This window comes from Ambystoma mexicanum, chromosome 11 (genome assembly GCF_040938575.1).
Source record: "Ambystoma mexicanum isolate Mex_15411 chromosome 11, UKY_AmexF1_1, whole genome shotgun sequence".
In the NCBI taxonomy this organism is placed as follows: domain Eukaryota; kingdom Metazoa; phylum Chordata; class Amphibia; order Caudata; family Ambystomatidae; genus Ambystoma; species Ambystoma mexicanum.
Window position 1 is genome coordinate 560214344 of NC_090934.1, and position 18726 is coordinate 560233069.

The following is an 18726-nucleotide window of genomic DNA, read 5'->3' on the forward strand; positions in this document are numbered from 1 at the left end:
TGCATTTAAAATAGTCTAATTACATTTGCGATAAAAAGGTAGATACATAACTATGCATTATATATGCCTTTATATATACTGTAAACATTACAATGTATTATATATATTCGTAATACTTGTATAGAAATCTGGGGAAACGTCGGGGAGTAATATTTCTTTCCAAGATGCCCGTAGTAATAACACATTACTACCTAGGCGCCCTCTTTGGTGCAGTCCGTTTTCAGTGTCCATGAAAGAAAGAGAGGCAGCGGGCCACAGTCGCTCCTGAAGATGGCGGCGTCCGTGGTTCTAAGTCTGGACACCCTACCCACTGACCCCCTGCTGCTCGTTCTGTCTTTTCTGGATTACCGTGACTTGGCCAGGTACTTGGAGGCGGGGACAATGTGGGAGGGGACAGGGCAAAAGAGGACGAAGTTCAGAGGCAAGGGAAAGAAAATGACAAGGAGTTTATTGGGTTGTCTGTGACACTAGTCCTCGTTTTTAATGAATAGGCTTTACTATTCAGATCTATAAGTTACCATTGCCTCTTCTCTGACTTGCATATTTTTGCAATTGGCATTATCACTTAGCTCAGTAGCATTGTAGACGATCTCATAAAATACACTTTATATAAATATATGGTATGTCTCTCAAAATTGTTCTGCGATATATCACAGCATAATTAGGATCGAAAAAGTACTGGGCACGCCTTGTAAAATAGAGCACGAAGTATATACAAATTAAGTCGCGTGCATGTCAACAGACCTGGTTGTCACCTGAAGGACATATATCCTAAAACATTACTAGGGAGAATAGTTAATCTAAGTAATGCTGGGATTATGTATAGATAAATTTAATCAGTCTAACTCTTATTCGTCACCGTAGTTACTCTACGACGAGGTTCCAACCTCCATGACATGGACCCTCTGAAATGTGTGTCTTCTTTTCCTTGGGCTTTGTTCTTTATTGTGTAGGGCATCATGCCAAAATTCCACGTAACAGTTCGTTATGAATCCTCAGACATCCCCGGTTGGTGGGAGGTGTGGGTCGCCAGTACTGTGACGAGGAAGAGTCGGTCTAGGAGTAATGATGATTACTGTCAAATAATCTCAGCATAACCTCCATGTTCTCTTCCTCATCCCAGTGCTTACTCTATGTAATGTCCAAACTTGTCAGTGGAAGGGGTAAAATCGACTCTAATCCCTGGGTGTTGCTAATGCCCAACATCTTCATTGTAAGTCACCACGCTTCACTGCTGACATGAAATCAATAATGACATGGCCACACAAACATATTAGGCTCAGCTCACGTGGCTGCCCGACAAATGTCCTGGATGAGGACCCTTTGAACCTCTGCCCAAGGGGCATTTTCCTGGTAGAGCTATCGTTTATATTTATTGGAAGAGGTGCCCCAGCGACCAACGTAGGCCTCTGCAACCTCTTCCCCTGCTTCTGTATCCACCTGCTGATGGACTTTACAGAAGCTTTTCTGTCTGGGGATGACACACCAAATGTCACAAATAGACTGTCAGAAAATCAGAAGTATGTGTCCTCTACCAATATGTTAACACAGCTTTCTTAATATCCAGCAGCTGCCATTTCTTCTCCTATGGAGAAGAAAAATTCAGAAAAAATGCCGGTAGAACAACCTCTTGCGATTGATAGAATTTGGATGATAACTTTGGAACAAACTTGGGATCAGAGCATAATATAGGGGCTTCTGAGCGAGAGTCCCAGAGTAGGGGAAAGCATACAACAAATCTGTCAGCTATTGTGTCATCATGGCAATGAAACCCCCCCACCCCCAGCCACTGACTAGAAACGTGGAGAAAAACTTGGAAGGCTTGGCATTCAGGGGAGAGGCAAATCCACCACCCAGCCCTGCTGCATATCTGGTAAAACATTAATTGTCTGAAGGACGAAGCAAACACCCTGCTTCAGTGGTCTGGCCTTCTGTTGCCCACACTCCTGATGAGAGTAGCATGAGGGATACCAGATTGATCTCTGCTAAAATAACTATTTTCTCTGCTGCCTGATCGAGGGACCTGCAGTGAGTGCCCTTCCAGTGATTTACCTATGCAATGGTTTGGCTGTTGTCTGTCTTCATTAAAACAGGCATTCCCTGTATGTATTTTGGGAACCAGAGGAGAGCTCTATGAATGGCCTCCAAATCTACGATATACAGTCTTCCTGATGTGTCCACCTGCCCTGCATCTGGAGTTCCCCCTAGTATTGCTTCTCGATTCCAGACTGCCAGCATCAGTGATAATCAAGATTTCTAAGGGCCATGACAGTGGAAACTGTCACAATATAAGTTCCCCCTAGTATCGCTTCTCGATTCCAGACTGCCAGCATCAGTGATAATCAAGATTTCTAAGGGCCATGACAGTGGAAACTGTCACAATATATTATGCAGCACAAGCCAGTCACGGATCTGCAAGGAAGATGGCGCACAATAAAGCTGCTTTTTATTTGTACAATCCCAATTCTTTGTTTCAGGAGGCCTCCAACCCCTCTCGCACCCAACCTCCACAAGCACCCCGTGATCAGTAGACCAGGAACCAGCCCGGTGTGTTATTAATGAATATTTTGCACAGTTAAAATGACCACCAAGGGGCGGCAACACAAACTTCAGAGTATCCTTAGTCAAATGGCACACTAAGGCAACTCAAACATGGATGGCATACGGATTTGTTTTACTGATTTCACCACTACAATCAACAGTTCAAAACACCATGAAATTGGATGCAACCCACAGGGAAGTGCACGCGTGCACAAAAGGATTCTTGAGTCCTAGCAACCCTCACCCCCGCTAGACCTCCCTAGGATTGTCAGATCGGGATGGAAGGCAGTGGCAAGGACTGGGAATTTGTCAGGTGTCATGGGGCTAATGTCAGGTTTCATGGAGTTGTGGTTTAATTGGGTGAGTGAGTATGTGATGAACATGATTTATGGTTTGGGCCTTAACCTTGAAGTTCAGAGTGCAGAGAGCTTCCCAAGCCAAAATGGAGATTCCAAATAAGATCTGTGATTGGTCAGGAGTAATAGAAAGGCATTGTTAGAACATTCTAAACTGCCTTTCGTTGTCAGCAGTCCAGCAGGAAGGTCATATATGACAGGCTCTGGTAATTTTGAAAACTTTGGTAAGGCCTCTAATCTTTGAAGGAGGAACTGAGAATCCGGAGAGAGTCAGGGAAACCAGGAAGTGATTCCAGAGAAGTAATCTTCTATCTACAAAAGAAAGAAGCAAGTTCAGTGACTTGAGACATATTTATTAACTTTACTTAGGTAAAGTTTCCTGTTATTCATTCGTCCTTATTTCAAAAAACTGTGTAGTTAATCTTTTCTTTTTTTTTAAACTCTTTATTTCTCATTTTCAACAAGGTACAATAAATAACAGAATGAACATCCTAGGTCATTGAATTACAAATACATAACAGTGGAAAACAAAGTAGCACAGAATTCCAACCATAACTCAGTATTCCACCATATGAAACCTAAGACGAACCCAAACAAAGCCAGATGTACCGTACAAACGACAACAGACAAATAAGACCACACAAAACAACCACAAAGACAACACAAACCCCCTCCCCATATATTAATGTTTCTTGAAAAAAGACCATAGCACTCCATTCTTGAACCCAATCTAGCATCATCCATAAAGGTCACTAAAGCTTCCCCACATATCTTCATAAAGGGTTTCCCTGTTTTGTTTACAATACATCGTTTTCTCAAATCTGCATAAAACTCTTAACATCTAAAATCCATTCCTCCACCATCTGCTTCTTCCGTGTCTTCCAGACCCTCAACACTTGTTTAGCCGCCACCAACAAAACTTTAAAAACCACACAATAACACCCAACTCACATCCCGTCCACCACTGTACAATAATAAGATGACCGCTAAGGGATTGTGTGGATAAACTATGTCCCAAATTTGATCAAGCCTATCAATAACCTCCCTCCAAACACTCACCACTCTTTCACAATACCATAACATATGTATCAAAGTACCTTGTTCCTTCCCACAACCCCAACACCGATCATCACCAACCAATCCCAATTTACACATATGGACTGGGGTCCAATATATTCTGCCCAATATCCTCTGGTGTAAATAACCTAATTGCAAATCCATTTTGGCAGCCGTCGGTACCCTCCAAACCTTTTCCCATTCTCTTGGCGTAAGTTCCCTGCCCAACTCCTCCGTCCAAGACAACCTCAGCTTATCCCACGAGTCTAACCATTGCCCATCAGGTTGCATAAACTGCATAAAAGAAGACACTTTTTGGAGTCCAATTTCTAAAAGATTAAAATTCTCTGGTTTCTTCAAAAATGTAGTGCCCAACATGTCTCTCCGTTCCGATAGTAGAGTCACCAAAACATCATACCTTCTCAATTCCCTGTTCATTAACCCAAATTTCTCAACCAAACTTGCAAAAGGTACTACCCGTGCAGCACTCCACACATCACCAATAGTCAAAACACCCTTCTGAACCCAGCTTTCCCAATTTAATACCTTATTATTAAACTGCAGACCAGGATTATGCCAAAGAGAAGCCTCTTCATAAAGATATAGACCTTGACCAGTTCCCAGTATCCATGATGACAAAGCTTCTAATTTAAAGACAGTAACATTATTTGAACTGCCGGTTACTTTAAGTTCTGCGCTTCAAACCAGGAAAACATGTATATCTACAATAACGTTTGAACTGTGAAGCCTTCTGTTTTTTATGCAACCAGTGAATGTGTGGATACTTGATAAATCCGTATGCTGCAGGCATTTTGTTTTTGAAGTTAAATATTTTGAAGACAACTTAGTCTTCATATCAGAGGCGTGGTGAGCAGAACATTTCGCACTGTCTGCGCAAATGACAGTGTTTTAGTTGAAAGATTAAACTCAGCGCGCGCTCGTATTACCGGCCGTGCATGCATGCGCAGTTACTTTATCCGCGTGAGTGGCTCGTGTCATCATCCGTGTGTGCGGCTCGCGTCACCATCCGCGTTAGCAGCTCGCGTCATCATCTGTGTGTGCATCTCGTGTCATCATCCGTGTGAGCGGCTCGCGTATTCAACCGCGTGTGTGACTCTCGTAATCTTTTGCGTGTGTGTGATCTTCCGGAGTGAGGAACGAACCTTTTCTCCTTCGTGCATGAGCAGTTCGAGAATATTTTAATTGAGACTCTATTTTCCTTCGTGCATGGGCGGTTCAAATTTATTTTAATTGAGAATCGCGCATGGGCGGCTTGCTTGTGTTTGTATTTATTAAGACACTATTTATCTTCATGCGGGCGAACAAAAGTTTACATACCAAAGTGAAAAGAGACATTTTCTGCTTCACTCGCATGCAATTCTGAATCCAATTGAAAAGTTTGGATAACTTAATATGGATTAGTTTTCATGAAACTTTACAGTTAATCTTATAAACAGCAATGGTGAAGAAGCCATAGTGAAAAATGAATTTTAAAAAGGAACTCAAATTGTTGATGGCAAAGATAATAGACTGCAACCAAGGAACTTAATCTGTTTCTGGCAGTTCCTGCAGCCATCATCATCTAAGGAGTTCTGCATGTAAATGCTTCTCTAGGCTCTGGTAGAGAAGGACCAGGTATGGTGTTTATTATAATTTCTTTAACAAAGTTTATGGGAGAACACCTGAATTGAAGGTTAGTGATTTATTAAATGTTATCCAACTTTTCCCTCTTAGGTAAAACGGCAAAACACATTTCAAGCAGACGCAGACCTGGTGTTTATTATTTTATCCCATTTTCTCCTTTTCCTTTAAGGGTGCTGTCAACTTAACTGTTTGTAATATCAGTTGAGAAGGAAGCATTCATGGGGGATTATAGGGGCTCAGCAGCTTCCGCGGACCAACAATTAATTAATTGGACATCAAGCCTGACAGAACCCCAAGTTCAAATCTGAATGGGGTTTTCAGAAACAATGTGGGAACTGCAATGAATGGGACAATTTGTTTTCTGCACCAGGTAAAATAGGTTTTTACTTAGGACAATTTCTATGGGAAAGGTACTTTGTGCTGCTTATTCTTAGGAAACAAGTAGGGCTTCAGAACAGTCTAGCTAGCACACCATAGGACACTTGATTTATGTACATGCAACACATAAAAACATTTAAAGGGAATGCAATTGGAAATCCGTTATCAAAATATAGGCGGGGGGGGGGGAATGTATTAGGAAAAACTGTTTTTAAAAGGTGAAGTTAAATTTCCAGGGAAACGAAAATGCAATTGACCCTCGTTTTTCTAGGGCTGCAAATTACGGGAAAACTCTTGCGATGGAAGGGGATGCAATTGGAATTTGGTATCAGCTAAAATGACAGAGGCACATAACGGGTAGACTCTGGGCCAAGGGATTACTATAATAAAAATCAGTTTGGGTTTAAAATGACAGATGCAAATAGGAATTCGTTTGGTGACGCACAATTTAAACACACAGGCAAATTCGTTTTTCCAGCTCATAATTAAATTCTATGGTAAAGCACTTTAGGACTATATGACTCACAAGACACTGGGAAGGGAGAGTTTGTTTTGAATTCTAACTACCTATCCCGTGAAATAAATGTGGGAATTGATTGATTTAAGGAGCCAAATATACTGGGGATCTACACAAGCAACAGATGATTCTTTCGAAAGCGACTGAAATGCACAGACACGCAAATGATTCTTTAACAGGAAAATTACCTAAATATACTGGCACACAAAGGACTTTCAAGTGGAAAATGACTACAATCAACAGGCAAATAAGAGATGATTTTGTTCAGTGGAAAACTGACTTAAATGCACGGGCAAACACAGGATTTGTCAATGGGAGAGTTACTACAATGCACAGACAAGTAAAACATCTTCAATAGGAAAATTACTGAATTACACAAACAAGATAAAGGATTTTTTTCATGGGCAATCTCTGTGGCAATGCTGCAAAATACAGGGTTTATTTAATCTATGGCTGGGGATGTATATACTTGCAAGGAAAGGACTTTATGGACATCAAGGGGCGCCAGGGTCTCACTGCAGGGACAATCAAGGTGGTCAGTCAAGGCCTTTCTCTGTCCTCCAAAAAGGTCCCACTCAAGCTACTGGCTTCACTCCACGATTAGACCCAACTCTGCAAGGATGATTCCAGATTTTGACAGCTGCACACCTCAAGATTTGGTAGGGAGAGTCCTCATTTGAGGCGGAGTGACCTATTTATAAGGCAAATGACATACTAATGTGTCATCTTTCTCGCAGAATTGATTGGACAATGTTCAGAGGTTCCCTCCCATCTGCGAGCTGGTATGTCCAGAGAATGGGGGAGTGATTTGAGAAGCCAGGGGAGGATACCCCATCCATCATCTGACTAGGACAGGGGGCTGGATCTGGTTTTTGCACATGGAAACCTCACAATATGACAAATGAACTTTCTCATCATATTTGGGCACATGTACCAGCATTTAAGGATACTATATTTTTCAGTGAATCGCCTAAACCTTGTTTGATGTCTGTGTGACCTATTAGTGCAAAACGACAGTATTTTCTCGTTTTCATCCAAACTATATTAATGAAAAATCCGGCACTCGGTGGCCGAAATATGAATAGCATTTTATACATATTTTCACATTTTTATGGGTCACGCACTTATACAGAGATCAAAATCAAGTCTTTCCTCCTTTTGGTATGTTGGTGTCACCAAAATTGTTTTTGGCTCACCAGATGCGGCTTGTGGACACCTTTTCAGAAATCTGCACATTCATATTTTGGGATGGATATTACATGATGAAAAGCATGTCTCCCAATCTTACACAAAGGCAAATCAACTCCCTCCATAAACCTGCCCCACCTTAGCCATGTGTGTGGCTGTGAGGTCAAGAGGGGTGCTGAGTTGAGATTAGATCACATCCCAAGAGCTTCAAAGGCTAAATGCTAGCTAAGGCAAGTTTTTATTATGGCCTAAGTGGTTTTAGTCATAAAACCTGGGAGAGGACTCATGCTTGAAGGGAAACCAGACTTGCATTACCATGACAACGGGCTTTGAAGCCTCAGTTTCACACTTGGGAGAATCTTTAGCAGGGGAAATGGAACTAGAAACCAAGATTTGGGGCCTACCTCTGCTGAAAGCAGTTTTTAACCAACCTTAGCAAATACACAAAATCTATCTGAACATGGAAACCCTCGCAAAAGTAATTTCCTTCAAACAGTGATCACACAAGGGCAACATAAATATGTATATAAAAGACGTTAGCTGTGCATTTGAATGCCTCCAGAGTTAATTTTAAAGGTACAATTGCAATGTTACTGGGTCCAGCTTTTAGCCGTGAAACATTTAATTCTGCTGCAATTTCACATCTTCTTTTAGATTCCGTGAATTGTTATTTTCTTGTGATGGGCTCCATATGAACAGAACTCCAGTTTCTTTGTTAGACTTTTGCACACGTTTGAGGAGCATATCTTTAACTGAAAGGAAAAATTGATTTTATACAATCATTCTTGTTACACTAAAAAACTCCATTCTGTTGTGCAGGCTTGCACATGTTTTGGCACTTTCATTTACATGCTGGATACTGCCGTCTCTGGCAATATGACATCAGCCACTTGAGACTTTTGGCAAATGTTTTCTCGTGTCTTTCCCTCCCGCGAGGCAATGGCCATTTTTAGGCATCTCCAAGTTTTGACGCCTAAATTCACTCCTTTTCATTTGTAATTGCAGGGCCTTATTTCCATGTGAATTTTCAAAGTAGGCCTTTCGTTGTAGGGAGACCACATACTGACTCCGTCCTTTTAATTATGGTATTCAGGGCCATTTCACCCCACAAAACCACTTGAGGTTTTCCTTGGGCTTCCAACACTGAAGCTTGATTCTCAAGTTCTGGTATATTGGGATCCTTCTGGACTCCCTGTTTTGGGACTCCTGGATCCCAATTCGTGAGCAGATGGTCCACCAAAGGCCTCATTTTAAGCCTTGTCCAGGCTGCAATGAACATGCTGGATGCCATATGTCATTGCAACTCTAGGATCTGCCTTTCGTTTGCCCATTTGTTATTGATTGTGATGGGTCCGGCAGTATTGTCTGATTTTCCAACCACATCACGGGTCCTTTGGCATTCCAAAATCTGTCTTCAATGAATTGTAGATGTTGTGAAGGTGTAGTGTTCAAGTTTTCCTTAGTGACAGCAGCCCCAACCACTCTGGTGTTGCACACTTTCCCGAGATGATCCATTAGTAGCTGACCTGCTGGGTCCCTAAGTAGCCAATCATCCTGGTACGGGATTTCAAACATCCCTTCTTTGTTCGAATGATCCATCTCTGGGCACATTAACATTGGGAAGACGTGGTGCTTTATTCAGGCTGAATGGAAGGAAATGAACTGAAGATTGCACCCTGCCACTGCAAATCTAAGAAATGGATGGTAGGAGGGATGTATTGGAATATGAAAACAAACATCCTGCAGATCTATTGAAGCTAGGAAGTTATGTTCCTTAATTAATGGAGTAATCCTTTGCAGAGTTTCCATAACCATTTTGGAAGCTACAAAGGCATTCAATCTTTTTAGGTGCCGCAATAGATGATAACTCCTGTTGGGTTTTGCCACCATGAATATGATAAGAGTAAAACCCATGGCACTGTTTGTTTCGTGGACTCTATATAAAGCATTCTCCCTCCATGTCTTCTCTTTGATTCTAGCAGGAGTGGCCTTTGACCAGAGGGATTTTTTCTTTAAATTCTTTTCTGTAGCTTGTCTTATCAATGTTGTGGACCCAGACATGTGATAACACCTTTCAATCTTTGCATAACCATAGCAGTCGTGATTTACAGACTTGGTGCCAGGATTTCCTTCACTCCCCAGCCCACCACAGTCTCTCCTAGGCTTATAACCAACATGCTTTAAAAACTATCTGTCAGACCGCCGGACTCTGCTCTTTTCTGTAATTTGTCTCAGTTATTGGCTTCAGATGCTTGGTGCACCTTCTCTTCTGGTGAATGATGAAACGATAAATGTCCTTCAAAGGGAATTAACATAGTTGTCTTATGATTTGGGTCTGTGCACCAATCCCTCAAATGCAAATGGCGCTTCTCTACAGCCACTGTTCCCATTGTAAGCGCAGATGCCTTTCTCCATCATATGCCAGATCTGATATAATGGTCCCTTTGGGCTACATGTTCTCCAGTGTGGGAGCAAAAATACCAATTTATAATTATAATTGGTTATTTATAACACGCTTAATACCCAGAGGTTTCTAAGTGCGGACCCAGGGATCGAACCTGTATAGCTCTGCATAGTCTTGGTTCCAAGGCGAGATTGTTGTGCCTGAGCTCTCCTCCCGTCTAAACCCTCCTCTGTTGCTTTGGGAAGCTGCAAAACTTCCAAGCGCTGTTTGTAGCATATAGGACAAGTAAGGCTTGTTTTCAATGGAAGGTGAGCTCCTGAGTACTCCTTGACAGCAAAGTCTGCTTATCTGTCGATCCCATCTTCCTCTGTCTCTGGTGCCATTGATGCATGGCCCACTAGACCTGGGAGGATGTTATCAATCTGCAATGGCTGTGGAACATCCTAATCCTCCCCTTTCAGAAGATACCACAATCTTGTGAACGCTCATTTTATGTTGTATGTTCCCTTCTTTAAGAATCTCTTTCTGTATTTCGGGCAGCAAAGAGAGCCTCCTTTCTGCCACCCTTTTAAACTGCTTTGGAGGAAGGCACTTTCCCACTTGTCAAGTCCTCCTGGAAACTGTAACGAATTGAGGGAATTTGTCCCTTCTCCCCACGGGAGAGCCTCGCCTCCTCCCCTTAAACCACCCATGAGCCTAGGGAGGTGTGGCTGGGTCACAACACTCTCCCTAGAGGTTGAGGCAAGTGATACCTCACTGGGATAGATTCCCCCTTGTGGGACAAGGCCTACATGGGATGCTCTCAAAACCCAGAACCTTTTGTATACCAAGACTGGGACAAAGAAAATCATAATGGATGCCAGTATCTCACAGAAAAAGAAAAGTACATTTCAATTCAAATAACCAATTTACTGGGATGCGTATATTAAATAACGTACACTCCAGAGAGAGAGGGGAGAGTGAGGAACACATTCGCAGGCACAGGAAGGCCCAGCACTGCTTAACACCTGGAGTAGGCCGAGGTAGCACAAACCAGGAAGCCTGCAAGTTTGAAACTTGCCTGATACTGCACTGGGATGACAGAGCCATGGTGCAACCCCAGCAAGCTAAACGCGCGGGGCAGGAGTTTGAAGGAAGTCTTGTGAACAGTCGTTCCCACAACCATCGCCGATGCTACTGCGCATAATAAACGGCACGATGACCGGCTCCTCGTCGGAAGCCTGGGACACTGAAGAAAGGAGAGAGACCGCAAGGAGGAAGAGACCGCCAACAAAAAAAGGCAGTGGCGGTCTGAGACCAGAGTGAGTGCCTCGGAAAAACGCAACTCATGAGGACGTTCTCCTTCACAATAAAAGTTTATGGGGAGAACGGAATAACAAGAGGTCGGGAAGGGATCATTATACTGTGCAATCAACTCGTCTCAGTGGAAGTCATGAAACATTGAAGCAGATGAACTTGAATTGTTGAGATACTAAAGAAAGAAGTATTGCGAATCTGAATAATAAGAGAAAAGATCAATGGAGAAAAATATCCTGGGGAAAGTAACTAGATAATTTCTACAAGAAGGACACAATATCAAAAGCAATTCTTAATTTGTGGGGGTGTTTGCGAGGGCTCAGCCCTGGCACTTATTTTTGAGCCCCAGCACTTATTTTTCCAGACTCCGTTTTTATAATGATGTGTTTTAACAACCTTGCTGCAGTGTTTGACAGACATTTTGAAGTTTGCCTGCATTTGTTCAGTTAACCATATGAGGAAAGTATGTTTGCTGTTTGCTGTGGCTAGACATTCAATAAGTTCTCTTTGCCACCGAAAGAATCAATGCAAGATGTTAACCGTGATAATGTGTTTATAGAAGCATTTAATAATGTCTCATTTCAAGACCATTTCTAGCATGTGATCTTTTTTGCTACTATTCTATTTGTAAATCACATATCTGCCATAGTCAGTGCATCAAGCATGTGCCGGTGTAACTTGTAGCTTTAACCCCCCAATATGATGATATTGTTGAGGACAGCTGTGGGCAGTGTCAACTTTGGCATAGAGCAGCTTGCCCCAATGGGTTACTGGCATGCTAGGAAATATTTCGGCCCTGGCACCTTTTATTGTGTGAAAATTGAGCACTGATCAAAAGGAGAGAGTATTTGGAGTCGAGTTCAGAGGAACTGGACAATTGAACAGAGTGCAAGACCCAATAGGCCAAAGTAAGCTGAGTTTTATAATGGGTCAGGAGGGGAAGACTATCTGAATAATATTTCCTTCCAAGAAACTGCTCGAAACAGTATCCAAAGATGTAGAGCGTATAGGAGATCCCCTAAAGGAGCTTCAAGGGAGAATCCAAGAGCAAGTTTGGCCAAGCCAGGAGTGAGAAGTGTAGATATTTGGAGTTATGTACCTTGTTCACTCAAAGGATTGGTATGTTGCATCCTCCACTGGTGGATAGGCCTGAACCTTTCAAAATATTTGAGAATCCATCAGGAATAGTATCGACTTTTATCCGACTTAAGCCAATTGAGACAAAGGTTTTTGCTGGATGGGATTGTTTACGTTCAAAATGGTCTGCGGATTTAGGATGTGTTTTGATGGATACTGAATGGGAAGGAGCAATAAAAGAATGTCATTCTGAAATGGGATCTAACTTTACGACTGGTTAGGCAGAAGATAGTGGGAAGTTTATATTGGCCCTCGGATAGGATGCTTTCTCTAGGCATTCAGGAAGATGGTAATTGTTAGAGTTGTGGCCGCACAGGTGGTTTCTTACTATATATGTTGTGGAACTGTACCAGAGTTAAGGTATTTTGGAAATAAGTTTTGGATCGTATGGAGTTGGTTGTAGATGAGAGCATTTCAAGATGTCCAATACATATAATATTATGGTTGAGTGGTTGTAGTAAAGGAGCTACATTTTATTCACCAATGTGGATAATCAGAGCACTCGTGGTTGCACAAAAGCACATTTTAAAGGTCTGGAAGACTAGGAAAAAGCCTCAGGTTGAATCTTGGATAAATGACTTGGAGGTTTTGTCTACATTTGAGAAAGTGTTGCACAAAGATAAGGATTGCATGGATATGTATGAAGAAGTGTGGTTACCCTTTAATGATCTGTATGGATGATCTTTATTTGGTCAACCACTGGCGTTTAATTTGGATGTCTGATGGTACATGAGATAATTCATGGATTTATGTGTGTTTTTCTTTCTCTTTCAATTTTCTTTCTTCCTTTCTCTTCTCTTTCCTCCTTTCTCTTACTCTCATCTTTTTATATGTATCATTTACTATTTAGTTTGTGTTAATTGTCTTGTGATTGTACTGTAGGTTCAATTTGTTATATAGTATAGTTGTATTTTCTTGAAACCTGCACTGTAATTCTATTTATTTCATGTCATGAGTTATACAAAATGTATAAATCAAATACTAAGAAAATTGAAAAAATGAAGATATACAGCGATTGATCCAAGAAATCACGAGAGACTATTTAAAGAGTATATACTGGAAAACAATCCTACAGACTGGCATTAGAAGTTAGAGGTACGGGCGCCCCTCTGCGAGAACGAACACGGCCTAATGACTTGTTCTATGGGAAGGTACCCACTCGAGAGTCTGCAGCCACATTTTAGCTCGCTGTACCTTTCACAAAGGAGGAATATGCATTTGCATATCAGTTTTTGTCTCTCCCACTTCAAGATTCCAGCACTGAAATGCTAGGCAATCCTCCTTTGAACAAGAGTACCAAAGGCAACCCGTTGGGCCTCATCAGTGAGGTGGAGCTGTGCCTCTCTGAGCACAGTGAACAAGGGGTCAACGCCTGGATAACCCTATGTAACTTAGGGTGACCAACCCAAAGTTCCTTAAACAAAGAAAAAGAGTTACGGGCGCCTCTCTACAAGAACGAGTGGGACAAAGACTGATATGCAAATAGATATTTCCCTTCTGTGAAAGCTACAGTGAGCTAAATTGTTTTTGCAGACTCTTGAGTGGGTACCTTCCCAAAGAACAGGTCATTTAGCCATGTTCGTTCTCACAGAGAGGCGCTTATGACTATTTTGTGGTACTAGAAGTACCCTCAGGAGAAGGGAGTCATTCTCCAAATGAGTTATCTTACATATTGGTAGGATCAGTTAGGGTAGTTTTGGACAGCAGACTTATTATTCCTTTGGGACATTCATGACTGACCGACAAGCACCTTTGTTAGAAAACGGACCACACATAGTGATATGGAAAGTTAGGTATTATACTTTTTCTATAATAAAACCTGTGAGCCATGTCTTTAAAGCATGCACGTCCTCCTTCTGACTCGCCTCTAAACCCATATGATTGGTAGTTTGCGCTGTAGCTTTGGAAATAGCCTTTTCAGCCAGATGTTTGCCTCTTTCTCTCACTTCTTGCTGGAAGGACACAGAAACCATTGAAGAAAATTAATCTGAACTACTGGACAAAGAGGATGTCAAGAGTCCTTCTCTCCTTCTTGTGCTCCTCCTTTATGGCCCTTTTGAGTATCTGCAAGAACTCCTTCTTTTGTGATCTTTCCCCCTTCCCTCCTCCATTCCCTCTTCTCTCTGGGGAGGAAGATGTGGAGCTGGAGGAGACATTTACTCCAAATGGCTTGTCTTTTTTTGTTGCTGCTAATGTTACAATTTCAAAAATTGTCTGCAGGGCTTCCTGATGAGTATTTCCTGTAGGGGATTTATATTTGTGTGCTTTATGCATGCACGTTAGAATGATCCCTCTCAAAATGACTGCTCCAACCAATGTTCGCTGACAAGCTGTTTTATTGGGACATGGGAGTTCACTTCAGCATGGTGTCACAGATGGCCTCTCGAACACACCAACTCTTGAAGACAGTTCATGGTTTTTATTCAAGGAATTGAAAAGGGGCTCACTAATGGCCATCCCTCTCTCTCATCCTACCCTGGGTGGTACCCTCCCCTCCCTACGAAGAAACAAATCAATCTGCACTCCTGGTTTTTTTAGGAAAGAATAGTTAATTGGATTTATACAGTGCTTATTAGTTATTTTAAAGTGTGCAGGAGATAAATAACAACCCTGCCATATGGGTTGCAAAAATGTACACAATAGAACAAGTTCCCAAATGTGGGAACTCCCGTCCTCTGCTCTCTGTAGGTGGCCCTATAAAGAGTCCTGCTATTTGCTAATGTTTGGTTAAATTTATAATTTCAATTTTATGTTTAAAAAAACACATGAATTCAATACAACATATATAGGTAATTGCTTGATAACATATATCAATACACATTTACACAGTTCAATCCTTTAGTACAAATAAAAAAATGTATTAGAGGCCCAACGCGTTTCGGGAGAAAAATCACTTCTTCGGGGGCAATTTCATAATTTTTTCCCAAAAATCTGGAAAACATAATATTTAAAACAATGCATATTAGTCCAAGTAAATCGTGTCAACTGTGATTCGCAGTATGATCACAAGTAAAAAAAATATACCATATATGTCATTTTTAGAACCTGAATAATATCTTTTTTGGACATCAGTCCTGCAAACAATATCTAATATAGCACGTATAATTCATAGCATTTTTGGATCAATATGTGTTCCTAAAAATCAACAAGGTATGCATTTATAAGCAAAACACTTACCTATAGTTACACTTCCAATAACCACAAGTCTGTGGCTGTTCATCAAAGAGAAAAAGATAAGTGTGTCCTCTTCATCAAGTTACATACGAACTGTATTTGTAATGTGGCTCAGAGCTGTTCGAAAAAGAGTAAAACACTGGAAAATATGGTCAAGAAGATGATTATGAGGAATTACCCAATCTTGATCAGTAATTAAGGTGGCAACTTACCACCTAGCCAAATATGTCCAAAAAACTGAAGATAATTTGCTGAGATAGTCGCAATTCAAATTGATCATACATCTTGCAGTGTAATACTGTGCCATCCACATAATAAAACAAGCTACTGGAAATCCTGAAAACATCAGGGAATCCTAAAAGAATAAGAACATAAACTTCTTACAAAAAGTGGGGAAAGTGGTATAGGGCTTACTAAAAAAAATAGAAAAGATCAAGAGAATAGAAAATTCTACCAAAGAAAGGTCCACATGTACTTACTGGAAAATCGTCTGTAGTTGTGATAGTAGTTTTGGATGGATGACCTCCCTTCCAGGATTGGGTACCCGGACAATGGTAAAAAACTAATCCTGTTTGCCCTTAAGTGCTCAAAGAAAAGGGACGGAATAACGTTAAAGATCGAAATACTACCCGGTTCAGTTAATAAAATTACTGTTGGATCTTGAAATGAACCCAATTTGTCAAAGAAGAAGGGGGTAAAGAAAAATATTGTTTGGGACCCGGTCCATGTGGAGGTCCGATAATCTTATAAACAACTGTTTCGACGTGTGTCAAGCGACGCGCGTTGGACATGAGTGATGTCACGGTGTAAACACTGTGACGTAAACGTACGCTCGCAGTTGTAAATCCACCAGGCTTTAAGGTGATGATACGAGATATAGACAAGTTAGACCTTATTGAAGCATATTGGAAAAAATGATGGTAGAGAAGATTAGAATTATTTAAAATACGGACATTCAATAGATCTAATAATCTTCTTTAGGGAGTAAAGTATCACATTAAATCGAGATATGTGAGTGTTTGGTATATAAGTTAGTGTAGTGTAGGTATATATATATATCAATGGACCATCAAATGAGATCCAAGGGACCAAGTAATATAAGAACATAGTCATAGATGTCAAAAACCAGGCACTGCGAGAACCTAGCCATGGATGTGATAGTAAAGTGCCTCAATGTTACCAATGGTAGATACCAATAACGCTCTCTCGTCATGAGCTCACATTCTTATTTACAAAATAGGAAAGATAGACATTAGTTAATTTCATCACATATTCATATATAGAAAACCATGTATTAGACCTGGTCATCAAAGATTTACCATTCGAGTAAGGTCAAGGTCTTCTTGCCATTGCAGGTATCCTCTTACTCATATTATCATCTACCCCTGGTCTTTATAGATTAAATTAATTTAACACTTTTGTTATTAGAGTAAGACTCGAGAATACCTCATTTATAAAAAATGAATTCATAAAAATGGGCCCAGATAGAAGTCTTCATTGAGTCCCAATGGGGCCAATGAGTCCAGTCTATGAATCCAGAATAGTTCTCTCTGTGCAAATTGTTTTGCAAGGTTGCCACCTTTTGGTAACTGTTTCATAATCTCTAACACAACCCATCTCAGTTGGGAGATGTCGAATATGTTCGCCTTTCAAAATATTGGAACATCCGATGCAATCCAATTGACACGTGAATTCAACAACATGAGAGCACGATTCAAGACAAGAGGCTTTCCTGAGCACACACTAAATACAGCAATTGAACGCACAACAACATTGGAAAGAAAAGACCTCTTGAAAGAGAAGACAAAAAAAGAGAACACCAGATTAATCCACACATTTTCACACATTTTCAAGTCAGAGCTTCCAAATAAAAAAAATCATCCAGAAAAATTGGGACATTATTAAATCGGATACAAATCTCAAACTTTTCCCAGAACCACCCATGTTAGCCTTCAAAAGTGGCAAGAATTTTAGAAACTTTGATCAAAGCGGAAAAACTGAAAAGTCAACACCAAACATGGTACATTTGTCTGTCTGAACTGCCAACACTGTTCCAATATTTTGAAAGGCGACCATATTCGACACCCCAACAGTGGGAAGAAAATCCAACTTAAAGATTTTGCTACTTGTGAAAGTAAAAATCTTATTTACGCCCTCAAATGCCTTTGTGGCAAATATTATGTTGGGAAGACTTCAAGAAAAATCAAAGGCTCACAGAGCATAAATCCAACATAAGAACGAGCAACCAGAAATCTCCAGTCTTCAGACATTTCTATGAAAATGGGCATAACATCTCCCAACTGAGATGGGTTGTCTTAGAGATTATGAAACAGTTACCAAGAGGTGGCAACCTTGCAAAACAACTTGTACAGAGAGAACTATTCTGGATTCATAGACTGGACTCATTGGCCCCATTGGGACTCACTGAAGACTTCTATCTGGGCCCTTTTCTATGAATACATTTTTAATAAATTAGGTATTCTCGAGTCTTACTCTAATAACAAAAAGTGTTAGATTAATTTAATCTATAAAGACCAGGGGTAGATATGAATATGTGTAGGAGGATATCTGCAATGGCAAGAAGACCTCGACCTTGCTCGAATGGTACATTTGTGATGACCAGGTCTAATACATGGTTTTCTATATATGAATATGTGATGAAAAATACATGGTTTTCTATATATGAATATGTGATGAAATTAACGAATATCTATCTTTCCTATTTAGAATGTGAGCTCACGACAAGACAGTGTTATTGGTATCTACCATTGGTAACATTGAGGCCAATTCACTTCCTTTCACTCTCCCAGTCACCTTCCCATTTGCTATTCTACTTTCCTAATAGTTTTGCTCACAACCCTTTCATGCACACTCGCATCCAAATAACACTTTCTCATACCAACCAATACCTCATTATACACAAACCTTCAGTAGTCGATCTACACGCTACTCTGCACCATCCTTCCTCTGCACGGCCTTTTGGTCCTTCTCATCCCTTGGCAGCTCATGTCACGCTGATCATCCAGGTTGCCCGC

At 40.9% G+C, this 18726-nt stretch overlaps 1 protein-coding gene across 1 annotated transcript in view; it reads left to right on the forward strand.

Annotated features, from left to right (window-relative positions):
* Window positions 1-217: 217 nt before the first annotated feature.
* The window catches only part of FBXO3 (F-box protein 3), a 1552568-nt gene continuing 1534059 nt past the window's right edge, over window positions 218-18726 (forward strand). The window contains exon 1 of the mRNA XM_069623397.1: window positions 218-362. Within this exon, the coding sequence (XP_069479498.1) occupies window positions 271-362 (92 nt within the window). The 5' untranslated portion in view covers window positions 218-270. The remainder of the gene's footprint in view (window positions 363-18726) is intronic.